The sequence below is a fragment of the Blennius ocellaris genome (assembly GCF_963422515.1).
Source record: "Blennius ocellaris genome assembly, chromosome: 8".
NCBI lineage: Eukaryota > Metazoa > Chordata > Actinopteri > Blenniiformes > Blenniidae > Blennius > Blennius ocellaris.
This window is the reverse complement of record NC_137657.1, coordinates 19,708,270-19,734,727: the sequence shown is the minus strand read 5'-3', so window position 1 is coordinate 19,734,727 and position 26,458 is coordinate 19,708,270. Positions and strand designations below refer to the sequence as shown.

The following is a 26,458-nucleotide window of genomic DNA, read 5'->3' as shown; positions in this document are numbered from 1 at the left end:
TTCACCTCCAAAAACTCCAGATCATGAAGCCGAGTCGGTATAAGGCAGTCGGTGCATTTCAGAGCTTGAGTGACAAGAGACTGTGGAAGAAGGATGTAGGAGTCCGTGATGAGTGATTTTTTTTTTTTTTATGACAGTCTGTCCGCTGTTAAGTGAAACAAGTCGGTGCCAAACCGGAGATGGATACGTGCATCCACAGCTCACCGGGTGACAGGGAGGACAGGAGTGCTGCGAGGCTGCGGAGTCACTCTGCTACAGAACAAGTGTCCACCCACTCAGCTCCAGCCACAGCCCGGCTCCACTCCGTCTGTGGCAGCTTTGAAATGCAACTTCACCTGTGTTTCAGCACAGAGTCGAACCAAACCGTGGTAGTAGTTTTCATGTACTGAAACAAATGTAGTTATTAGTAAAAGTGTATTAGTTTCCCTGTTTATGCATCAATTGGCGCAGACAACCTGGTGCCATCTTTAACAAGCGTATGAATTTAGGTTTAATTGTGTCGGTGGAAAAAGCACTTCTCGACAAATGATTTATCCAACTCAGGGTTGCAGGTGTGCTGGAGTTAATCCGAGATGACGACGGGTAATGACGAAATACCCTCTAGACAGCTCGCCAGTCTGTCACAGAGATAATACAGAGAGGCAGACCGTCACACTAACGGGAACCCGACTACCCAGAGAAAATCCACACGTGCACATTAAAAAAAACCTCTGCACTGAAAGGGTCCAAAACTGAAGGGGAAAAAAAGCTAATCGTAGTCAGGATTTAGCAGTGCTGGAGTCCAATCAATGAAATGAGATTTGACCAAGGTATGGAGCCACGAAACATCCTCACTTTTTAACTGATATTCGCACAAATCATCTGCTGACATACCTCATGTGAATGAAGTTGCACTCTTTTTCTTTCCTCTGCAGATGTAGCCCTTGTGGTATTTAATTAATGAGATAGTTTTGGCCACAATACTATCAAAATTTAATAAGAAATTTGATTGCACCCATTTTTATGTCCATTTTACCCCATAATTATGCAAATAGTGTCCACTGCTTTTATATAGTTTTGAATGAATGCAACAGCTCTGTGCAATTCACACCTACCCCACAGTGTTTCTTCAGTCATAACGAAATTATAGCTGTTGCATTTTACAGTTTTTAATGCTCGTGCATAGAACTTTTGCAACCACAAGAAGAACTGCTTCTGCAAATCATACAATTGATCACCTGCCCTGTCAACAAGCAAGTCTTTATCCTAAACATATGACAAATATGCATCACTGGATCCTAGTTAATATGTTTTGACTTTGTGGAGCATCGTGTGGTGAAAGCAGTGTAAACAAAGTGCCTTTATCCACTTTCTCACATGAGGTTACATGAAAAGGGTGTTCGGCTGTATTGTATGGTAAATACAAAGCAGATGGTAAGAGCATCTCTCTTAATTAGACGACGTGAATGGAGTAGACTGTGCGCATGAGGCAGAACAGGGTTCGCTTTCTGACAGATGCTGAGGGAACATACACTCCTGGGCAAGCAGTTTCCAGTCAGGTGAAACTATGTGTTTGGGGAGAGACGGCAAACATAAGACTCTCTCTGCAGGCAAGGGAGACGATGCACATCATGGAGTGGGAAATCCACAAGGAGTTACAGCATTAAAAAAAAAAAAAACTCAGCAGGGAGAAGAGGCTTGTCAAGGTTTAAGTTTTTGTTCAGGTAAGAGAAGATTGGTTGTTGTGAAGATGGAGGCTGGAGCAGAAAGCGCTGGTGTCACTGCAGGAGCTCAGTTTGTCAGGCAGATGCAGGCCACAGCTTCTTCATTACCCGCCGTTTAGTGGAATCAAACAGGGCTGCTGCACATCGACCTGATGGCTTTGATCTGAAACACAGTCGAATCAATGCAACAATAGAGTGCTTGAGATCAACCGTATGGATTGGGCTTTGCTTACACCTAAATTTAGCCATAGAAACAAGCATCATCTTCGGTTTTTCTCCAATTGTCAGCTTGTATAGAAGTTGAAAACACTTTCTTGTTTCATGAGCAACTCCATCACTCCATTTTCAAAACACTCATCAGGAATAAGGTGCAATAGAAACATGTCATCTCATAGGCGCTCAGGAAACTGTTCAAGACTTTGTAAAACTACTTTAAAAAAAACTATATAGAACAGGTTGTTTTGTGTTATGTATTTGGACCAACGGTCTCTGGAAAATTATGCCATGATCAAAAAGTTAATTGATTAATTAAGCTGCTTCACTTTTGAAGGGATGACAACAGCCTATCATTGCAACTTACAACGTAGACTTGGTTGGATTTTTGCACGAATGCCTTTCTTGGCACAGCCAGGGTTTCCACAGTGCAGGTCAGGACTGACCCACGCTGCTAGCAGGAGTACAATCTGAAATCTCATTGGTTAGCTTCAAGCTCACTAACATTTGTTGCGACGTCACTTATTTTTCCTACAGCGTGCTTTCTGAAGCCTGTAATTTCACGGGCGACACAGTTTCTGGATTAATATTAATGTAGTTTCATGAGCAAAAGTCTAATTACTTCTCATGACTTAATTTTGTTTGTTTCTAATAGATTGCTGTTAATATCTTAATTGTTATTTTTTTTTTTTTTTTTTTTTTACACTTCGTAGCACTATCTGGAGGGCTGGATTGGACTGTCTATTAGTCCCGTTTTGGCCACATGTTTCACTAAACTGCTTTAATAGTAAGCTGCTGACAGTCCACACTGCCAGAGGAGCTCCAGCTCGCTTCATCAGCTTTAAAATCACTGTGAAAGCCTCATTGTTATCTAAAGACCTTCTTATAGTTAATTAGTTTTGAGACACCACTTTTGTCTTTGGACCTCAATTATACACGCACACATACACAAACACACACGCACACAAGAGCATATTCTCTACTTTCTACGACTTTTACCTTTGCCGCTGTGTTAGTTTTGATGTCAGTTTACAAAACTTTTTGATATGTTCTATATACCGTAAATAAATGATATTATTATTAGTCAACGAACCTTGACTATTACGATCTTCATCTTCAGGTGTTGAATCCAATGGGTTGGGATGCTTTTGGACTTCCAGCTGAAAATGCAGCCATAGAGAGAGGTCTTGATCCAGAGGAGTGGACTAAAAGGTACACAAACCTACACATCTATTACAAGGAGTGTCAATCCTTTGTTGAAATCCTCATTATGCTGCTTCTTTCTCACTCCCCAGTAACATCCAGGCCATGCGGGAGCAGCTGGACAGCCTGGGACTTTGCTTCAACTGGGATCGGGTGGGTGGGAACTGAAGTAGTAGCGAGCGCCAACCAGAGACTCAAGTCTGTTTTGCTTTGAGGAGGTCTGGTGTGACCCCCTGGTTCTGCCGAACTGACTCTGCTGCCTTTCCCTTCACAGGAAGTGACCACTTGTCTTCCAGACTACTACAGATGGACGCAGTATCTCTTTATCAAGCTTTTTGAAGCAGGCCTGGCATATCAGAAGGAGGTGGGAATGGCCTTTGCACTGAAGCTTATCCTGGTTTTCCTTTGGAACGACTAATAAGATGTCCTCGTGTTTGAGGCCGCTGACTGTTACAGAAATGATTGAGGCAGCTCACCTCGCTACTCTTTGAAGAAAAGGAATCAAATGAAAAAAAAGTGAGCGGGTGTCGGACCCTTTTGATTATGTGTAATGAAATGGGACGACCTTGAAATAAGCCTTTGGTCTGCCTATTAAATCCAAGCTTCTTCCTAAGATCTGCTCTTTCATTTCAACTGTGTGTGTGTCTGTGTGTGTGTGTGTGTGTGTGTGTGTGTGTGTGTGTGTGTGTGTGTGTGTGTGTGTGTGTGTGTGTGTGTGTGTGTGTGTGTGTGTGTGTGTGCATGTGATTCTACATGACTGTGTGTGTATGCGTTATCCAGGCTGTTGTGAACTGGGACCCCGTTGATCAGACAGTGCTGGCTGATGAGCAGGTGGATGAAAATGGCCACTCCTGGAGGTCTGGAGCTCTGGTGGAGCAGAAACTACTCACACAGTGGTTCATCAAGACGACAAACTATGCCAAGGTATTACTGTTGAGTGGATGCGTGTCTGTGTGTGTGTGTGTGTGTGTCTGTGTTAGGCACGTGGCGTCCGAATGGCTGGCCAACACCATTATGTGGACCAAAAATGAGCCGTGGATCCTTTTGAAAAACAATCATGACTGACACTTCAGTAGCAGCAGCTGCAACTCGGTGCTTCTGCAATCAGACCCCCGGCGACCGTCATTCGCAGCCTTGCGTCGTTCTGTCACAGTTGAAACAGACCAGTCGACTCGGGGTACGACCACCAGGTGGCCTGGCTGGCTGATGAGAAACCTTCGTGTTTCGGGGCTGAGCAGGTCTGCAGCAGAGAGAATCAGACCCAAGAATCACACCAATCAGCCACATGAAGACCGACAACGTGTTTTAAATGCAACTGGCTAGTAATCCGTTGTAGCTTATTAATTTGGAGAAGATTCTAAAAAAATACAGTATTGTGCAAAAGTATTTGGCACGCGGGGAGAGAAAGTATGAAGCAAAGTATGAACGTTTTGACAAATTAAAGTGTTACTTGTTTTTTTCTTTCCTGATTAAGAAAATGCAATGTGAGAAGAGGAATCAAGTTCATATTTGGTGTGACCACAGTTTGACACACTTTTTTCTCACAGTCCAACACAAAAAAATATCTTTCTACATCTCATTTCCTCTGTCCAATAGTCTAAATGTAATTTCTATTACTGTGTTGTTGTTTTTTTAAGTAATGCATTTGCACCCTTATGCGAATGCAATCAATTAATGGTGCTTACATCAAGCAACAAAAGAATTCCACTCTTTTATACCAAGAGAAAACATTGCACGAATCTTGAATCTCTTCACCATTGTCAACCGACGCATTCTTAATTTAAACATTTGTTGTCAGTATGCAAATATGTTCAGTCTCTTAAATAATGGCAAACTTCCCAAAACCCGTTTGCCAGTTTGCACTGATCATGCAGTGTTTCAGGTGCGGCGCTGAAGCCACCCGTGCTCGTCCATACCAGAGGTGTGAGTGGAGGTGGAGGCAGCCCACTGTGACAATGTGTTCCTGCATTTCTAATTTTCTCTGATGATCAGAGCGGTGTGAAGGAAGGAAGAGGAATGTGTTAAGGGAAATAAGTGAGAAAGACAGATGGAGAGAAACCAGGACCATATCAAAGCAGAGCTTGCCAAAAGGGAAAAAAAATAAGGGAAAAAAACAAAAGTCATGTAGTTGGACTGAGATTTCCTGCATGTGCGTTTTGTCTGCTCGCCTCGACATGAGTCCGAGTCTGTTAGACGACATTAACCTCAAACAATATTTACTCAGTTCAGCCGTGAGTTGTTACGTGTTGTATAATGATTCTGTCATTTCTAAGATGTTTTGTTTTTTTTCCCCCCAGCAAGATAAATTATCACACGGCAGAAGCAGGCTTTTCAATTTCATGCATAATCACACTTGTTGCATTCAGACACATTTTTCCAGCCTCTTACATCACGCTGACATCTAAATGATTCAACAACTGAGAACTCGGTGACGCTACAGCTCATTTATTTTTGTTCATAAAGCAACAATTACAACAAGTAGCTTCACTGCAATTAACATTTATACAAAACACAGAGGGAAACCCCCCCCCCCCAAACAACCCCACTTGGGCTCTTTTGTTTCTAATGTTTGGTTGTTGATCGATTTCATTTCTGAAACCTCCAACACACACACACACACACGCACACACACACACACACACACACACACACACACACACACACACACACACACACACACACACACACACACACACACACACACACACACACACACACACACACTGACACTTGTCCTTGCTTTTCACTATACCGTGCATTTTCTCTTGTGCTTTCTTTGTTGCCATGGAGACTCCTGTCCTTGCTGTTAAAAATTTCACTTACACACTTTATGTGCTAAAGTATATTTTGTAGTCTCGTCCAGTGAACTGGAAATATTTTTACTTAACTGTTATTGCTCTTTCGGGCTTTTCCTGTTTCTTGCTTCTTCTTTTTTTTTTTTTCTCTCGCTCTTGTCAGTGTGTCTCCCTCATGCTGACACAAATTCATTGGAATGTAGGATTCCTTTCTCCCATTCTGGAGCAAATCCATAACTGACACACTCTGCAGACATGTGAGTGCTGACGATAGCCAGTGTTTATGTTTGTATTGATAACTTTCTCATGAGGTGCCACACGCTGAGCAGTGCCACGAAAGGGATTATGGGTAATGGATTGTGGCAGGCTCAGAATGGAAGAGAACTATAAGATCTGCAGCCTCAGACCAGCTGTGGCTTTCTGGCCTGAGCCTCATTGATATGCATAGCTTATTTTAGTCATATAAAAATACTGTTAGGGTGAGTGTGTCTATGTGTGAGGGAGAGAGAGAGAGAGAGAGAGAGAGAGAGAGAGAGACTGTACACTTTATAGGTGATGGCTTTGTGATATCCATGTGAGTAGAGGTCAGGTTTTTTTTTGTTTTTTTTAATAATCCCCTTTGTCTGCATAATGTGACCTGATTGGCTTTGTTGCTATGTCAAAATAAATTGCTTTTTTTTTTCGGAGGGCCACACTGAGTTAGAGTCAATTGCATCATTCTCGACAGCAACATCCATTTATCTATCCATCCATTTTCTCCATTGCGTTATTCAGCATAGCGTTACACCATGCTGAGGCTGATTACAGTTGACTGGAAGCGAAGGCAGGTCTCAGGTCACAGCGACTCGCATTCACTTCTCTGGGCTATTTCGAGTCACCAATCGACCTTCAACGTGTTTTCGGGCTTTGGGTGAAAATCTGTGTACCTGGAGAATTTTGTTTAAATGTGGTGATTTAGAGTTCATTTTTGATTTGACATTTTCACATTAAAGAAAGATAACCTGAGTTCGTACCACAGAATTTTGTTTGTTCTCAGGTTATTGTTGTCTAATATCGCAATTTATATTTGCAAACTTGTGTTCTTGTTCTTGCCTCCCCTCCATTCAGCCTCTACTGGACGCCCTGCAGGACCTCCCAAAGTGGTATGGGGTCAAAGGCATGCAGGCGAACTGGATCGGAAAGTGCACCGGCTGCTACTTTGATTTCAAACTGAAGGTGAATCCCAGCCCACTTTATAATCATTCCACATTTTGCACGTTGCCTCAGTCTCCTTTCCGCCAACTGTTTTCCTGTTGCGTCCTCTTCAACTCCTCTGTTTTTCATCTTTTTCACTCTATGCACCGATTGCTTGTTTCTGCAAGCTTCTGCGACGCCTCTGTTTATTTATTTGTTTCTATTGTCGAGATAGAAGTTGCGAACCAGAACATACAAATCCTGACTTTAATCTTCATCATCAGTGGGTTCATCCATCTGCAACTTTACACAAACACATTGACGTTTCTGAGAGACGTATTTATACTTATAGTTATTTCAAACTGAGTGGTGAAAAACGCAACACTAAACTACTGTCCTTGGGTGGGAAAAGAAAATTCAAAAAGATTACTCAAGGCAGCCCTTAATGCAAAAAGTCTGCACGTTTTTTAAGTACAGAATGCGAGCGTACGTTTCTGTTTTTATGTCTCTGGTTAAACAAGGTGTTTATCTGGTCGTTTAAATAATTGAAGCTTAAACCAGAGGTTGTTTAATTAATTGGGTGGCTGCTTATGTTATTTATTCATTATACATTTACAGCAACTCTTTAATGAATTATCCCCTCCGAGGGCCAAAGATATGTATTAATGTCTTAAATGTGATGTTTAGTAATGACCAGTTAAAACTGCCTTGTGTAAGTGTGTATCATCTGTAAATCATTATGGGATTATATCTGGCATTGTTGATGTATTGCTGGATGTAGGACAGATATACGGCTTATACATGTTGGCTCAGGCTCAAGATCCAGTTTATTTTTTATATAGGCTCCAGTGGGAATTTTGTAACTGATTGTGATCATGTGATCTCCTACTTTGATTAATGATTAAAAAAGATACAGATTTCTGTTCACTGGTTAATGACTCTATAGTCAAATCTATGTAGCAATGAACTATGATGTAAACAGAAAGCCAGCAGGTCTCTAAACCTATTGTATATTGTTCTCTCGTCTCCCAGGTGAACGGTGAGGAGACAGGGGAGACCCTGTCAGCCTACTGCTCCTCCCCAGAGATGGTATTCGGTGGGGCTTACCTGGCGATCCTGCCCTCCCACAGACTGCTCAATGGCAGCAGCTCAGTTCGCCCCGTTCTGCAGAAAGCCCTGCAGCCTGGTCGAGGTGAGCATATCTTGACAATGCACAAAATGAGTTTTCCTCTGAGAAAATGATTGCCCGCTTTCAAAAAGCATAAGGAAGCCTTTCATTTTGAGATACATTTTCACCTTTTGAGGTGTTTACTCATCAGCAATATGAGATGTCACAACACAAGTGCACTATGTGATGTCATTAATAGGTTATTAAAAGTCTTCTTTTAAGTCTTCTTTGTGATCTTTATTGAGTTAATTAAAATAATTGGCTGTAACATGAAGTATCCCTCATCCTGTATTGGAAGAACTTTGCTATGTGCTTTATAATTAAACATGCATATCAATTTCACGTATTGCAAATCACCATTGTGTGAATGTACTACTGACTTGGACTTATGGAAATGTTGGTTTAGCCATTGTACTGTCAAATTATGGCGGTAGAAGCTTCTGTGTATGTTAATTGGACTTCCCTTGAAGTCATCGCAGCAGTGGATAATGAGCTGCCAGGGGAAGCCGCGATGCCTCTCTTACACCTCCCACCATTTGCTCCCCAGACTCCCTGACAGAGGTCGTGGCTCACAACCTGTTCACTGGCCAGGACGTTCCCTTGGTCATCTCGCGCAGGGAGGCTTTCGACGACTATCTGGACACTGTGCTCGGTGAGTTCCTGGAGCTTGTGTGGGCGAGTGCGTCTCACATTCATATACAATTTATTGGTGGTACCTTTGAATTGGAAGTACAAACAGAATATATAAATGAGTGAAAACATGCGATGTCTTCAAACTGTCAGCGGTACAGAGAACGTGCGCCTGTGCTCAGCAGCATTGTTGATTTCATAGAGATGCGAAATGTGTGGGTGTTTGTGTCACTGAGTGGAGGCGGGGCCCGGGGGATTGTTAACAGTTAGTTACATCACCACAGGTTCCTTCATGGGTCATTACTTTGTACCCGTGTGCACATTTATGTCTCTTTCTTATCACTTCATGCTCTTGTTTGACAGGTGTCCCAGACGGTAACGAGGACGATTTGTCTGTCGCCTCTGCTTTAAATCTGAAGTGGACCACGGTGCTGCAAACCAACGGCGATGGGACACACACTCTGACCAACTCTGCAGAGGTCTTCCATAAAAGTTGACAGTTAAAAATATGCATAAGACCTTTATTTTCCCTGCGTCGTCTTGTTCCCGAACATTTTCGTTTTTTGTGTGCAGTTTTCGGGCCTCAGCAGAGAGCAGGGCTTTGATGCCATAACCCACAAAGCCAGAGAGCAGAAGGTCGGGGGACACTTAACCAGCTCCAAGCTCAGGGACTGGTTGATATCCAGACAGCGGTACTGGGGCACGCCCATTCCCGTGGTGCATTGTGGGTCCTGCGGTCCAGTTGCTGTCCCTGAGGAGGAGTTGCCAGTTACTCTGCCGAAGCTGTCCCTCACGGGAAAAGGCGCATCACCCCTGGAGGCTGCGCACGACTGGGTGAACTGCAAGTGTCCCAGGTGAACACAGAGAACTGACACAGATTCGTTTCAGTGTAACAACTGAAAACAAAAACTCCCAAATACAAATATAAAGATTCATCATTCAAATAGTCAGCCTTCTCTTAACAGGAGCTTCATTGAGCCTTAACTGCCCATGAAACGCTCGTCGTTTCACCGCTTTTCTTTCCTTGGACAATTATAGATAAATACTGTCTTGTGCAGACTGAACAAAGTCTTGCTGTCTGGCTTTTACAATTCCCGATCCTTGTCACTCAAATCCTTCTCCTGCTTCTAGCACATCATCTTTGAGGACAAACTGGTCACTTGCTTCCTGCCCACTAAAGGCACCATCATAACAAGATAGTCAATGTTATTATTGTTACCTGCATGGGGGTTGTAATGGTGTGGATGATGAGTGAATTTGGCATTTAATTTTCTTCTATCTTCATGAACATACTTGCACGGTGAGAGCAGAAACAATTGAGCTCACTCATTTCACTGTAAGTCCTGATTGAGCTGTGGATCTTTGACCCCATTTGCACAGTGAGAAAACTGCCCTTCTGAAGTGCCCTTGAATAAGACACTGAGTAGCTATCCTCTCCAGAAGCTCTGCGAGCATTAGTCCCACAGTAGCTCTTTTCAGTTGCGTGAGATTGTACATGGGATGCAGTATTATTTGCTTTTGGTGCACTGTAAGAGATCTGATGGTGTTTGAGGAGTGAGAATTGAATTTTGTGTAAATCCTCTCCAGTGGCTGCCTCTCCTCTGCACTTCCTGTGTTTCCTCGGGAGAGCAGCACTGACTAAGTGGACTGACAGCTTTACAGGAACACACAGCAACGAGAAGCCAGCCTGAAAATTGTGTGATGAATACTTTTGTTCAGGCGGAGTTGCATAATGAATGGCATCTGTGACAGGAGCAGAGCAAGATGATGATGGCGGTTACATAAGCCAGCTGTGTCTCAAGTGAGACCCATAAATACGGTGCGCGCATGTGCACACACGTTTACCTTTTGGTGATTCACTCACACACACCTCCTACTCAGTTTCATCTCCGCGACTGTGTTGAATGCAGAGTGACTTCTCAACTGCTTCCTGGAAAGACCCTTGCTGACATGGGAGTTCCTCTCTGAATATAACTAATCACTGTCATGGAACCATGTTGATTAAAGCATAGACCCGCTTAGACGCAGATGGCAGAAGTCATCAGATTGTGTTCACTCACTTCCACAAAGCTGCTATAATTTCCCCCATCAGCAGTGATTGATGGCTATAATCGCAAAGACGCCGTTATCTCCTCTCTTCCCCTCTCCCCTCCGTTGTTAAGTGTCTGTCGAAATTTGTTCCCTTCACTCGTCGACCATGTCCAATTAAAGTTTGAGTGGAACACAGACGAGCAGGATGATGAGAGATGGGTGGCAGAAATGGAGTTTTATCTGTCCTTGAGGAAGTCATTTCCTGTGTGCTCATCTCGTCTCCCCGACCCTCTGCACCACTGGAAATTGCCCTGCCAAGTGAACCCTGCCTTGGTTTAGACTGATTACGAAGGTGTGCATGCATTGTGTGTTATTCTATGAATACCCAGGTAAAGACGGAGAGAGCGCGAGGCCAACACACACACACACACATACACACACACACACACACACACACACACACACACACACACACACACACACACACACACACACACACACACACACACACACACACACACACACACACACACACACACACACACACACACACACACACAGCAGATGGAGTGCTGATTTCCTAGGGAAAAATAGCTTTCGTGGAGTGGGCAGCTGCCTCCCATGCTGCATCTGTTTGAGAGCCTTTTGACTCTTTCTGGCTCATGGTCCAAACACACATTGACTCTTCACATACTGGTCCCCTCAGATTTACTTACCTGACTTTGCGGTTGAACACTTTTTCTTGCTTAGAGAAAGGAAACATCAGAGCGAATCCTCTCAGCCTCATCTGACCTACTCACTCAACCAAGCTGTCGTAACTAGTATTGACTGTCTTAAAAAAAACAAAGCATGTTCTTGCCTCTGATCAGAAAGTCTTAAGCAGGAGGGGATGTGGGACGTTGAACCTGCTCAACCATTTTGAACGGTTTCGCTCTCCATAGTGAGAGGTTTCCATTTTCTAATCCTGATGTCATTGGAGGGGCCTCACTATTGTGCAGAGACTTTTCATTATGGGAAATAACACCTGGTTTCCAAATATTAACCTTGCTGCACCGTAGCCTTGTTGCTGGGCAACCTCCAGCTCTAACTTCATCATTACATCCTTATTATAGACTAGTAAGGTAGGTCGAGGAGGTTTTTTATTTGGGAGGGGAGGGGCTTGCTACATATGAATGTTTGTGTGTCACACTGGTACAGACAGCGAGACAAAACAACAACGTCCCAAACAGTCCACCACACCAGCTCCATTCCACGGACTGCGACCCAGCTCGGGGCTGTTTCTTTGTTTATCTTTCTGGGACACTGCTTTCAGGTCTGTTGAGACTCATTATAAAGTAAAAGGCAGATGCTTTCACTGTTCCATTAAATGATTTAAATCAGAAGCAAAGAAAAAAAGCTCCGTTCCTCCCATGTCTTTGTGGATGTCCTCTTCATTACTGCGAAAGCGTTGGCAGATTTGCGTCACGTACCCTCCGTGCTGTTTGGCTTGGATGGAAAAAGGGGCACGAGGTGGCATTTCCAACACAAACACATGATCATGTGTGCGGCCTGCCAGTTCGCTCCCTGTTAGCACAGCCTGTTAGTCAGGGCAGGAGAACAGAGCTCCAGTGCCAGTCTGGCATCAGCTGTGCTCCTCTGCAGGGACGTGACCCCCACAGCCAGATGGAGCCAGCTTTGCACACTTTTGCATGTGTGTGTGTGTGTGTACACACACGCGCACATAATGAGCCATTTCTCTAAGCATACAAACCCGGGCTCATTCATTTGTTTGCTTTGTAATTTGTCAGATCAATATTAATTTCATACTCCCTCTGCTAACTCTCTCGTTGCCTCTTTGTCTCGCTCAGATGCAAAGGCCCGGCCAGGAGGGAGACTGACACCATGGACACATTTGTGGACTCGGCGTGGTATTATTTCAGATACACAGACCCTCAGAACAAACACAGGTATGAACAGTCGCCTCCTGAGATCTCATTATTGCTGTTTTCATCTATTCTTGACTACTTGAAACAACAAGTGCAAACTTATTACTTTATTTATTCCTTTGCGTCTCTGTTTTTTTTTTTTTTTTCCACTACAATAGATGTCGGCAGGAATGGCATCGAATGTGTTTTTGGTTTACAAATTGAAGAAAAACTTGCTCAAGGTTTTCCAACAGTAGGTAGACAACAATATCTGTTAGTGTAATCCAAAAGTACACTGTCCTTTGTGCATTCTATACATATAAATACAATCTGGATTTTCTCTCATGTTTCACCCATGCATCACACTTTTCTCTATAGGTGCTATTTGTGAAAGATATACTGAGGCGCATAATTATGCTCTCTGTAACATCACCCACTCTCTCACTCTTTCCTGCTCCAAACATTCATAAACTAGACGCGTGCGCATACACACACACACGCACGCACGCACGCACGCACGCACACACACGGCCGTCACCTGCTGGGATGGTGGCGATACCCTGAGCTTAACAAAAGAGATTAATTTCCCAGTGCCCTGACCTAGCAGTAAAGCTGCTTTAAAAGGAGGGGAGGAGGGAGGAGGGGGGGGCTCTCTCCAATACTTTTCTTAGCTGGACCGATTACGCCACAACAGAAAAAGCAATTACACTATTTGTGCATTTCACTTGGCCGGGTGAGCCTTATGGGGGCTGTGAAGAGGGATGAAAAAGCAAGAGATGTTGAAAGTAACAAGTAAGAGGAAGGAAATGAGAGCTTGTGTTGCATGGGAGTCTCAGTGTGTGTCTGTGGGAATGGGTATATTTTAGAGTACATTGGCCTCTTGCCAGTAAACCGGCTAAATTATTTTCAGCATTGTAGGTTTATAACTTTTCCCTCCTACGGGTCAATTATCCGGAGACGCCGTCAGCCCAGAGGGAGCCTGAGAGGTGGAGAGGTGTGAAGGAGAGTAATGACTTGTGCGAAAGGTGACCACGGCGTATAGCAGGCTGCCCTAAAAAGCATCATTACTGCTGACCGTCATGACAGACAGGCTAAGCACATGTTGCCCCCGCCTCAGCCTCTTGGATAAAAAGATTATGAGGGCGAGAGAAATGTCTCCACCATAAAATTGAACAACATTTGGCTGTTTTTCGGAATCCCAGTGAAATAGAGGTTTTGAGGATAATTCTGTTTGCATGACGTCCCGATTCCTGAGTATTAGATGGAGCCTGCCCCCTGGAGGAAAAGTGTGTGCATGTCTAACAAAGCGTGAAACAACAACAGTGACAAAATGCTTTCTAAGAATATGTTGTACAATTTTATATCGGTACAAGTTTACTGTGGTGCTCTCATTTGCAGAATATTTTAAAAATGAGGTGTTTTCACTGCCTCAAGTACATTAAACTAACAAAAAAAAGACCAGATGATGCATGCATTGTTCAGGTGTCCAGTTTACCTCAACAATGTCTTTTTGGACGATTGAATGCAAGTGGATTACCAGAACGCAACCCACACATGCACAATGAGAACATGCAGACTCCACTCATTAACCTCTGAAGCCTGGACCTGAGCCATGGCACGCCCCTCCTGAAGCGTGCGAATCACCACACCACAAAATATAAAATGAAAAAAAAAAAAAAGAACATATTTATGTAAAATTACTGACTACACTTTAAGTTTAAGTTAACACAATAAATAAATGTTATGAAAAGCAAACATTCAACCACATAAAGTTACACAGATCCTATTTAGTTTATCTCAACATAAAATGAAAGAAGCTGTTAGATTTTGGTAGACAAATACAGGTTAGTGGTAGAATAATTAAAAGGCTGAACATAAAATGATGAATATACAGTACATAAAGTCACCTCAGGAAGTCATCCTTTGGAATAATATACAGTTTGCATGAGCAGCAATCAGCTGAAAAGTCAAAGAATGAATAAAAGGCGCAAAAGAAACCAGTTTGTCAAAAATTCGTAACCGTTTTGTTGTAATGTACGAAATCAGCTGAGATTATGAAACGTGATCTGCAGAATATATATAGATATAGAGATATTCATTATTGATTTTCATGATTAATGACATCAAGAATAAACCAAAAAAGGCTTAAATATTTCATTGTATTAAAAATAAAGTATCTGTAAACTATGGGGAATAAACTAATTTCATGCTGCGCCTGTTCATATCTATTTACATGTTTCTTGTTTTTATATCTTCCTTTCATTTGTTTTTTTTTTCCCCCTGCAGGCCTTTTGAGCGCCGCCTGGCTGACCACTGGCTGCCAGTGGACGTATATATTGGAGGGAAGGAGCATGCGGTCATGCACTTGTACTACGCCCGATTCCTCTGTCATTTCTGCAAGGATCAGGGTCTCGTGGCTCACAGGTGGAGTACACTGACATACATATTGTCTTTGTGTGTCTGTACAAGTCTCAGTGTGTCGTGTAACCTTCTTTTAATCATCCAGGGAACCTTTTTGGAAGCTCCTTGTCCAGGGACTGATCAAGGGCCAGACCTTTAGACTTGCTAACAGTGGGCAGTACCTGAAACGAGAAGAAATAGACTTCACAGGTAAACGCTACCTGAATCTTGAGAGTGATTTCTGAATCTTAACCCACTGGTAAAATATGAGAAGGAAAGACGATTCCTGCATGTGGTCATTTCTGATCTAACGGTTAATGATAGACACAAATAAATGAAGAAATACTTGTATTCTACTGCATTTGTTTTGACACCTGCTTTTGGTCTTGGTGCATCTGAATTGCTTTCACCAGGTAAAGAGCCCGTCGCACTGGACGGTGGTCGTGTTGAAGTGACGTGGGAAAAGATGAGCAAGTCCAAGCACAATGGGCTGGACCCCCAAGAGGTGGTGCAGCAGTACGGCTTGGACACAGTGCGACTCTACATCCTCTCGGCCGCGCCGCCTGAGCAGGACATCCTCTGGAACGTCAAGAGTGAGCCAAGACGCCACCGCAAACTTACAATGACACATCAATAGGCATCAGAAGACGGGGGACACAGTGGAGTAGTGGTTTGAGCTCATGTTGCAGAGTGGCATTATTTCTGGTTTGAATCAATAATTATTACTTTTATGACATTATTTCAGGTTGTTTCTCTTTAAGGCAGTTTTAATTGAGCTATTGTTTGCCAGAGTCCGTGTCCGGGGATCGGGTCGTCGAGGCCCCTGCCGTCGACTGCCACCCAATCCACACTTACACACTGTCTTGGACACTCGGGTAAAGAGAGGGGCAGAGCTGTCAACTGATCACCACCTGGTGGTGAGTTGGATGCGCTGGACTGGGAGGAGGCCATATAGACTCGGCAGGCCCAAACGTGTTGTGAGGGTCTGCTGGGAACATCTGGCCGAGCCCTCCGTCCGCGCAGCCTTCAACTCCCACCTCCGGGAGAGCTTCTCACAGATCCCGAGGGAGGTTGGAGACATTGAGTCCGAGTGGACCATGTTCTCCACTTCCATTGTCGAAGCTGCTGCTCGGAGCTGTGGCCGCAGGGTCTCTGGCGCCTGTCGTGGCGGCAATCCCCGAACCCGGTGGTGGACACCGGAAGTAAGGGATGCCGTCAAGCTGAAGAAGGAGTCCTACCGGGCACTGTTAGCTCATAGGACTCCCGAGGCAATCGACAGGTACCGGCAGGCCAAGCGAGCCGCAGCCCGGGTTGTGGTGGAGGCAAAAACTCGGGTCTGGGAGGAGTTCGGAGAGGCCATGGAGGAGGACTTTCGGTCGGCCTCGAGGAAATTCTGGCAAACCGTCCGGCGCCTCAGGCGGGGGAAGCAGTTCTCCACCAACACTGTTTACAGTGGAAGTGGGGAGCTGTTGACCTCAACTGGGGACATTGTTGGGCGGTGGAAGGAATACTTCGAGGACCTCCTCAATCCCACCACCACGTCTTCCATTGAGGAAGCAGAGACTGGGTTCTCAGAGGTGGACTCGTCCATCTCCCAAGCTGAAGTCACCGAGGTTGTTGTGAAGCTCCTCGGTGGCAAGGCACCGGGAGTGGATGAGATTCGCCCAGAGTTCCTTAAGTCTCTGGATGTGCAGGGACTGTCGTGGCTGACTCGTCTCTGCAACATCGCGTGGCGGGCGGGGACAGTACCTCTGGACTGGCAGACCGGGGTGGTGGTCCCTCTCTTTAAGAAGGGGGATCGGAGGGTGTGTTCCAACTACAGAGGGATCACACTCCTCAGCCTCCCCGGGAAAGTCTATTCCAGGGTACTGGAGAGGAGGGTCCGGCCGTTAGTCGAACCTCGGATCCAAGAGGAACAATGCGGTTTTCGTCCTGGTCGTGGAACACTGGACCAGCTCTATACCCTCCGCCAGGTGCTTGAGGGTTCGTGGGAGTTCGCCCAACCAGTCCACATGTGTTTTGTGGATCTGGAGAAGGCGTTCGACCGCGTCCCCCGAGATGTCCTGTGGGGGGTGCTCCGGGAGTACGGAGTCCGGGGTCCCTTGTTGAGGGCTGTTCGGTCCTTGTATTCCCGGAGCAGGAGTCTGGTTCGCATTGCCGGCAGTAAGTCGGACCTGTTCCCTGTTCCCTGTGCACGTTGGCCTCCGGCAGGGGTGTCCTTTGTCACCGGTTCTGTTCATCATATATATGGACAGAATTTCTAGGCACAGCCGGGGGCCGGAGGGGGTCCGGCTTGGGGACCACAGAATCTCATCTCTGCTATTTGCGGATGATGTGGTTCTGTTGGCCCCATCAAGCCTGGATCTCCAGCGTGCACTGACACGGTTCGCAGCCGAGTGTGAAGCAGCTGGGATGAGGATCAGCACCTCTAAATCCGAGGCCATGGTTCTCGACCGGAAAAAGGTGGCTTGCCCCCTCCAGGTCGGTGGAGTGCCCTTGTCCCAAGTGGAGGAGTTTAAGTATCTTGGGGTCTTGTTCACGAGTGGGGGAAAGATGGAGCGTGAGATCGACAGGCGGATCGGTGCAGCATCTGCAGTTATGCGGACGTTGTATCGGTCCGTCGTGGTGAAGAAGGAGTTGAGCCAAAAAGCGAAGCTCTCGATTTACCGGTCGATCTTCGTTCCTACCCTCACCTATGGTCATGAACTATGGGTCATGGCCGAAAGAACGAGATCCCGGATACAAGCGGCTGAAATGAGCTTCCTCCGTAGGGTGGCTGGGCGTACCCTTAGAGATAGGGTGAGGAGCTCAGTCACCAGGGAGGAGCTCGGAGTAGAGCCGCTGCTCCTCCACATTGAGAGGAGCCAGCTGAGGTGGCTCGGGCATCTATTTCGGATGCCCCCCGGACGCCTCCCGAGGGAGGTGTTTCGGGCATGTCCCTCCGGTAGGAGGCCTCGGGGCAGACCCAGGACACGCTGGAGGGACTATGTCTCTCGGCTGGCCTGGGAACGCCTTGGGGTGCCACCGGAGGAGCTGGAGGAAGTGTCTGGGGCGAGGGAAGTCTGGGCAACTCTGCTCAGACTGCTGCCTCCGCGACCCGGCCCCGGATAAAGCGGTAGCCAATGGATGGATGGATGGATGTTTGGCTGCATAGACCTGTAGTTGTTGTGATTGTGCTCTGGTCTTATACCGAGATCAGTCCAGTTTCTCTCTGGGCTTGGGGGCTTTTCTGTGCAGAGTTTGCATGTTTTCCCTGTGTGTTTACTTTTGGTTTTTCCTCTCACAGTAAAAAAAACCCAAAAACCCCAACGGGTTGATCTTGAGTTGAATTAGGCGGTTTGAAAGTGGATTCATGGATATATTCAAAAATGTCTCTGTTTGTAATTCTGAACAGTTTTTCCAATTGCCCTTTCAAATCTCTGTCTGTGCGTTGACCCTCTTCAGCGGACACTCTCCCGGGGGTTTTACGATGGCAGGCTCGACTGTGGCAGCTGGTGACCAAGCTGAGAGGAACGCGGCAGTTTGAAGACCCCCCTAACCCCTCCCTGCTGAAAAAGAAGGAGCTCGCAGAGGCCAAGAAGATCTGGCAGAACAAGAATTACACTATTCAGGAGGTAGCTGCTCTGTATCCAGAAACCAATATGGGTCTTGGATAAATGTCTAAAAAAAAACCTCATGGTTGTTTTATTATTAAACAGTGGCAGATTGCAACAGTGCTTACTGGCAGTGGTCAGTTATGAGTTTGAACTCAAAAAAATGTGTTTTTCCATCAGTTCCCATGAGCTGCAGCAGTCGATATGAATAAAGCCTGATATGGATTAGTTTACTAAATAAATGTAGCATGAAGGTGTGATAAGATGGCTCGTCCCAGTTTCAAAGTTCAGTGTGACAGCATGACGTTAATACGTCACTCATTATACAGCCCTGCAGTACATAGTCCCAAGGTCCATGCAACGCAACTGTAAACCCTCTTTGTAAAGAGTTATGACAGAAGGGGATGAAAATTGATTTTAAATCCGCTCTATCTCCTTTCATAGTTTATAAATAGCCTCTATTGGCAGCCAGGTCCCCCCCCCCCCCCCCCCCACCTCCCTCCCTCCCAGGGGCCAGTGCTCTTAAAGGACCTCAGGCTGTTTGCTTTAAGCCCTCAAAGCCAGCGCTGTTCTTTGATCTGTCCCTCAGAAAAGCTTCGCTGATCAACCTCCTGCTCCCAAAGGCACTTTTTAAATACGTTCTTCTTCTCAGAAAAGCTCAGCAGAGGAATGACACACATGTACATTCAGCTCACAGTGACTCCTCTTCTCCAGATGCCATTGTCTTATTATTAGAGGCTCAAATCAAATGTGATGACAGTCAATACAAATTGAAGCGTTCATGTATTCCTTCACCCAAATCTTTACACATTATCTACTTTATTTTTATCATCCGACTTGTTTTTAGGTTACGGCTCAGTTCACTGAGGACTTCCTCTTCAATGCAGCCATCTCCCGCCTTATGGGACTCACCAACACGCTGAATGTGAGTGTGCCTTTAAAAGAAATATGTTGCAATTATTGTTCCAATCTTATTGCTTTGGAAATCACATTTGTAACCCTGTCCATGTGTGTTTCAGAGTGCAACCGCCAGAGTGTTGCAGCACAGCGTGGAGTTTGAGGAAGCCCTTGCTGCCCTGGTCATGATGGCAGCACCCATGGCTCCTCACTTGGCTTCTGAACTGTGGGCAGGTTGGTGACATTCGGCGTTCACTGATAGGAAATTGCGTTCTCCTGCACATGTAATCCGATGGAAAGTTGTCACCTTTCATACGAGAAAGAGTACATGTGGCGCAATACACGTTTATCTGCTGGTTTTAGGCTCTACGTCATAGAGCAACCTCACTGTGATAAAGGGGTGTGAAGTTTGTGGTAAAATTGGGTTATTTTCGATGTTTCAAAGAGGAAGTGAACCCGGGTCAGTTTTGTTTTTGTTTCAAAGATTGGGGAAGGCCTCCCTTGAGACTACCATCTTTATAGGGACTGCATCATATCTCAAAGGGGTCAGGGGGATTCTGTTTCCCAGTTTCTGGATAGAACCTTGATTTAAAAAAAAAAAAGATTCAGTGTGAAACCAGTAATTATTTTGTTGAATAACACACATTTTCACTGCTGAATTTGTGCTTTAGTGCAATAACCATAGGTGCGACAGCAGTTGCAGTTAGTGTGAGAGTCAAATTGTGCAGCAGGACAGTTGGGTCATGGGTGTTGGAGGGACATAATTTCATACACTTAAAACCAAATATACAAGACTTTGATTACAGCTCTTCTAATACCAGTGGTTTATTTGCACAGTCCAAATTTAAATTGTTATACATTTTGAATTTCTGAGAGTTTGCATTTTACCACTTTGGTTGAAATGCCACACTAACTATTTGAGTGTCATGTTTGCTTGTGGTTGAAGCCTCTTCTAATGAGGCATTAAATCTACATATCTACAATGAAATGAGTGTGGGGGGGGGAGCAGCTGTTTGAGGTCTTTTGTAACAAACAAACAAACAAAAAGGAAGAGCTTGCTGCATTTTCCATGACCCCCGACCCCCCCTCCCTTGGCATCTGTCCTCCCGTTGGCCTGAAGGACATCCCTGTATTGTTGTTGACGCTTTTACACAGGCTCTCAGCTGAGAGCAGCGAGGCTCCGGAAACCCAGCACCTCAGCTGATAGTCGGTCACAGACGGAAGACGGCTACGAGGGAGTGAATGTGTGTTCATAAAAAGTTGCTGAATGTAAATAAATAAATGAAACAGTGCAGGCGTTAGTTAGTATCCACATGTGTACGGTTTTAAACAGTACGTCCATGCGACGGACACGTGACCTCTGCTGCCCTTCGCTGTGCTTTTCACTCTCGCTCCTTCTTTGTAATCTTAAACACATGTTACAGGATAGAGGAAGTTCACATCCTTCCCTCGAGCCTGTCGTAGGAGGTGCACTCACTGTGCTTGCTGAGAACGAGGAGGCTGCAGAGTAGCTGTCGTGTGACCCTTCATCGAGATATTTTCTCCGCATGGAGGATCACAAATAAAAATAACGTCAGAGTCCGATTACTTTGTTCTAATCTATTTTCAGACATATTCCTCCTGGGCTGACATGCTATAACAGCTCTCAGCTCTACACGTGTTTCTTCCCCTGTGACAAGTATTGTTAGCAATGCCCCTCTGGTTTTTTGTTTTTTTTAATTCTTTAATGTCAGGCCTGTGCCAGGTGAAAAACCCCCTCAGCCCAGTCCTGAAGCGGGGAGGAGACGTCCTGGAGCAGACCTGGCCAACCGTGGACCCCGAGTACCTGGAGGTCCCCGACTTCGTAGAGCTGTCTGTGTTGGTAGGTTCTCACAACCAGGTGATCAGGCCGGAACGTGGGAGAGAAGAGCTTAGTGAAAGAGCCTGAAAAAAACTCTTCTTTTCCTATCATGTCACCAGATTAATAACACACACAAGTGAACACAAATTCACAAAAGAGCACACATTCAAAATAAGTGCTCCATCATAAGAGGGGGGGAAGGTTAAGAGTTTTGCTTTGGTAAAAAAATGATATTCAAAACATGTTTCCTAATGGGAATATGTGCATGTTCACTCTTGCATTTGCAGGTTATTCTCTCAAAGCTCCACTCATAAAGTCTTATTTCCATGATTGCATTCATAGGCTGCAATTTTCACGAGAACCTATGATTAGCCCGTGTGTGTGTGTGTGTGTGTGTGTGTGTGTGTGTGTGTGTGTGTGTGTGTGTGTGTGTGTGTGTGTGTGTGTGTGTGTGTGTGTGTGTGTGTGTGTGTGTGTGTGTGTGTGTGTGTGTGTGTGTGTGTGTGTGTGTGTGTGTGTGTGTGTGTTAAGTGGACAATTTGGTCAATAAGGAACCGTCAAGAGAGGAATTACTGCGTTGTGTTTGACTCGCCGTTACTCTGTCAGTCGTTTGTTGCTCACAAACACCAAAGGACCTGAGTTCGGTGTGGCAGCGTGTACCATCATCAAGAGTTAAAGTGAGCGTGTGCATTTCAAAGGCAATCAAACAGTCGCACGGAGTCAAACATGGTGACACACGCGCACACACACACACACACGCTGCCGTAAACATCAAGTGAGCTCATAGATTAAAGCTCAAACTGCTTGACTCTGTTTTCTCTGCAGAGCCGTATCTCCTGACAGAGCGTTCTAATCCCCATGTGATATGTGATGACAGAAAACAGTCAGATGAATAGAAGTTCTTGTGACAAAGAAAAACACGGTGAACGAGAGCATACTCCTCGTATGTACTTGTGTGTGAGGGAAGCGTACATTTACACGATTAAACTATACAGGGTGGGAAAAGTAGTATTTCATTGAAATACACATTTATAAAACATAATTTTAGTTTTTTTTTTTATGTCAGTTTATGCCAGATATTTCACTGAAACCAGAAATCCATTCAAAAATCATGGCGATTCAATCAAAATGACAATATTTTTAGTGGGAGGCAAAGCGTGTACATCCAGGAAGGAGCTGTCAGGGTGGGAGGACGCAATGTGATTCCATATTTCTGAGCTGGGTCACTTGAAAAACCATGGCTAACTAAAACTTAACTACTTTTGGGGGGGTAAATCCTATTTTTGTCCCCACTCCAACGTGAATCTCATTTAAGGCCTCACCAGTATAGAAGAACAATGACACACACACACACACACATTTCGAAAGAGAGTATGTCAGTCTATATTTGAGTGCGTACTCGATGAAATTGACGTTGCCTTTCCCTCGGAGTGGGCTCTCTGTTGTGGGCCTCCTCGCTCAACTCTGTCCTCTAATCACGTTTTTTTGGGTTTGTCCCAGAATGGAGGCCGCGGCTCAGCGGCCTCAGAAACACACCCACACCATTTATTTGCAACCGCTTCCAGAGATGGGATCATATTTGCCCTATGCACACATGCGCTTGCGTCTAAACATACAAGTCCCGGTGGCTCTCCCCATACCTACCACTAACTACGTGTTTGAAGGGTTCAGTAGAAATGGAGGAGAGGCGGGGTCTGTTATTTTGAGACCAGTTGTGCCCAGAAGAAGCGAGCACACGGCCCCCGCGTGGGAGTCTGTTTGGTAAATGGGAAATAAATGAAGAGAAAAGGTATCTTCCGAGACGATTAGTAGTCTCTCTGATCTCTTCCCTTTCATTTTCTGCCCCTCAGATAAACAACAGGTCCTGTGGCACAGTGACTGTTCCCCTGCAGGTGTCTAAAGACTGCAGTCGGGTGGAGCAGCTGGTTTTGGAGAGCTCGATCGGGAAGAAGCTTCTCAGCGAGCGCAGCGTCAAGCGAGTCATCCTCTCCCCGAGGACTGCTCTCATCAACTTCCTGGTTGATGACTGATGTTTGGCCTTTTGCCACTTTTTTTTTTTTTTGCCACTAAATGGATGTGAACGTCTGTCACTCAGACTCAGCAGAGACTAAAGAAGTGAATTTCAAAATGTCCTAACTTTACAGAAAATATGTAAATCAGTTTACATCAGCTGTTGTACTGTCAATGTAAATATTTAAAAAGGCTTTTTATTTATATTGTTTTTAAATAAAAAAAGATTTTTTTTTTTTTTTAAAGCAATGGGTTTTTGAGTATCTGTATGGAAGATCGAGCACCTGTCTCTTTCAGATGAGCCTCCCATTAGTCAGATCCTGACACTCACATGAGCTCAGACACCTACTTAGCGTCCAGTCATTTTTCACATTCTCGCCATTCTCCCATTATGCCCCTTTCAGCATTGCACCCATGACCACAGCTTCACACCTCTCCGTCGGCCATATGGCTCAGTCCTCTGTGTCTTATCCGAGTCACGCCATCATCATCAGCAGCAGCAGCAGCCTTATCGGAGCTTGTGTCCACCTCTGGTGCTGCTTTTAACCGGTTCGTCTGGCCTCGGCTTTGACTTCTCGGTGCTCTGCTGTGCTCTGTCCCCATCCAAAGGTTCACCGCAGATAACTAAAGAGCCTCGTACGGTCGGGGGTTTTTTACACTTGGTCACAGCAGCGTAATGGTTCACTGCAGTTGTGACGGTCACCTCCAGCAGTGCCTATTCATCAGCTCTGTGGCCACCATGACTCAGCCATTAGCCTCGGCCTGGTACTACACACACGCCGGAGGAGCTGAAATGTATCTGTGCGTACGCCCACTGGGCCTATCTTTAAAGCTCGTGTGAGTAAGCAGTTATCTGATACATACAAGCAATCGCCTTTCACGAACTGCGGCGCTCGCATCTCTTTTCAATCGGAGATTTTGAGAGCTGCAAATGTCTGTCATTTCTGCCAGTGTCGGTTTGTTTCAACTCGATGTAATTTGATCCCTAAAAAAAATATAGATATATATAATGCTCGTCACGTGTAACTTGCTGAGTCAGCTCCCGTTTGAAGGCATGTTTTTATTTTAATACTATCAAGATAGCATCTTCCTTCTGATAAAATAACGCTGTGTTTTATTATATGACAGATGTGGTGACTTTAGTCGACACAAGAAAAAAAACAAGACATTCCTGACTGATCTCGCTCACCTTTTCTTTCCTTTATCACTGACCATCAGGTGACTGGAAACAGCTCCGAGGACAGACAGAATAACAGGAAGAGAAACCCGGAATATGGAGCACAGCCCGGGGCCAGAACTCTACTCAATATTCTCTGTACTGTCTCGGATTACATGGATTTTTATCTCAAACAGATGCTGTCACAGCACAAAACACAGGGAGAGCATTGCACAGAGGCATTTTATCTTCCCTTCTCTGTGTCTTGACAGCTTTTCTTTCACGCCTTCAGTCTGGCTATGTGAATTAAGCCATCAGATCCATGGGAGGTTGTTATTAACCCCTGGTCCCTTCCCTTTGTGTTTTCACTGCCGCTCTTCTCACACCTTCCCCTCACTTTCCTCTGTAGCAGCAGCTGATAAACACGCCTGAACTTGAGCTGGCCTGAACAATGGGACGAAGTTGCTGTGTCATTAAAAGGAGCAACGGGATGGCTGTTTTTAGATGTGGCCACGATGCCAGGAAACGGTTCCCAGACTGAAGTTGCCCTGCAAAGCTTAAGTGGGATCATTCTGCAACAACGTTCTTGGTTATAAAAAAAAAAAGAGAGAGAGAGAGAGATCAGAGCTTTACTCATGCATTTCCTCTAATAATTAATTTTGTCACTGTCAGCCCCCAGGCTTCGTTTAACACTTCTCTGCTCTGCAGTTTCCATGACGACAAGGATCATTGACTAAACATACAATTCTCCGCTGTGACTTACTTCTGATTTGGACCACAGCTGTGGCATTTGTTTCACACAGGAGATGTGCAGCATGACAATGATCTTAGACGATCCAAAGAATACGATTCCCATTCCTCTTGGAAAACTCCTCCAGTGGGAAATAAAATAAGAGTGGAGCAGCCAACGCACACACACACACACACACATGCTTGATCCACATGAGTCCTCTGATTGAAATGAGCTTTCTCACAGAGGGGGATGCCTAAATGCCACAGCTCACCATCCTGCAGGCTGACCTCAGGGCTGGTTAATTTGGTCATCCACGGATGCTTTTCGTGTGAGCTCATCATGTCAGCAGATTTTCACTAGTTTCATAGTTGTGCTCAGGAAACAGCTGAACTCTGAGCATGGGTGTGAATTCATGACACTCGCTGAAGTTATTCATGTATTTACTGACTTTCTCCATGGAGACAGACCATTAGTCATGTTGGAAGTTGTCTGAATTCATTTATTTACTGTATTGGATACATCCCATGCTGTGTACAACAACACACATGGGAAATGGCATCTGCTCTCCGTCATGCTGTCTATGAAGGTTGTACGAAATGATGACTATTATATCACTGCAGTAGATTGTGTTTTTTCCTCAACCCCTCCTCTCATTTTATACTTGGATGCAGTTTTCTTTTGACTCCATCTCTTTTTGTCCAGTCAGTCAATCAGTTGTCTGTAATTGCACTTTTTTGCACATTAGAGCAACTCATTTCAGTAAACTACATAATTAAAGCGTGAACCAATGAAAACCAAAAAATAATGCTTTCCTCAAAGTGATCAGTGATCTGCTTTTAATAAATTCTACAGCCGGACAGATGATGTATGTCAGAGGTTTCCCGAGCTTGTACTTCACCTCCCAAATCTCATACAGAAGATGCTTTGTCTCACGCCAGCAAGTGATGTGTGGTTGAATGCTAGAGTTTTACAGGTTATCTGAAATTATTGTTATCGGACTTTTTGTATA

General features: G+C 45.0%; 1 protein-coding gene across 1 annotated transcript in view; it reads left to right on the top strand.

The window, feature by feature from the left end:
- Positions 1-23,748, top strand: part of lars2 (leucyl-tRNA synthetase 2, mitochondrial) — a 34,033-nt gene extending 10,285 nt beyond the window's left edge. Inside the window, exons 4-21 of the mRNA XM_080500690.1 lie at positions 3,037-3,128; positions 3,212-3,272; positions 3,394-3,483; positions 3,900-4,043; positions 7,022-7,129; positions 8,120-8,279; positions 8,803-8,907; positions 9,249-9,364; positions 9,459-9,739; positions 12,764-12,862; positions 15,107-15,244; positions 15,327-15,430; positions 15,634-15,813; positions 18,665-18,834; positions 19,661-19,738; positions 19,833-19,944; positions 21,444-21,571; positions 23,401-23,748. Coding sequence (XP_080356816.1) covers positions 3,037-3,128; positions 3,212-3,272; positions 3,394-3,483; positions 3,900-4,043; positions 7,022-7,129; positions 8,120-8,279; positions 8,803-8,907; positions 9,249-9,364; positions 9,459-9,739; positions 12,764-12,862; positions 15,107-15,244; positions 15,327-15,430; positions 15,634-15,813; positions 18,665-18,834; positions 19,661-19,738; positions 19,833-19,944; positions 21,444-21,571; positions 23,401-23,580 — 2,346 coding nt within the window. The 3' untranslated portion in view covers positions 23,581-23,748. The remainder of the gene's footprint in view (positions 1-3,036; positions 3,129-3,211; positions 3,273-3,393; positions 3,484-3,899; positions 4,044-7,021; positions 7,130-8,119; positions 8,280-8,802; positions 8,908-9,248; positions 9,365-9,458; positions 9,740-12,763; positions 12,863-15,106; positions 15,245-15,326; positions 15,431-15,633; positions 15,814-18,664; positions 18,835-19,660; positions 19,739-19,832; positions 19,945-21,443; positions 21,572-23,400) is intronic.
- The last annotated feature ends 2,710 nt before the right edge of the window (positions 23,749-26,458 follow it).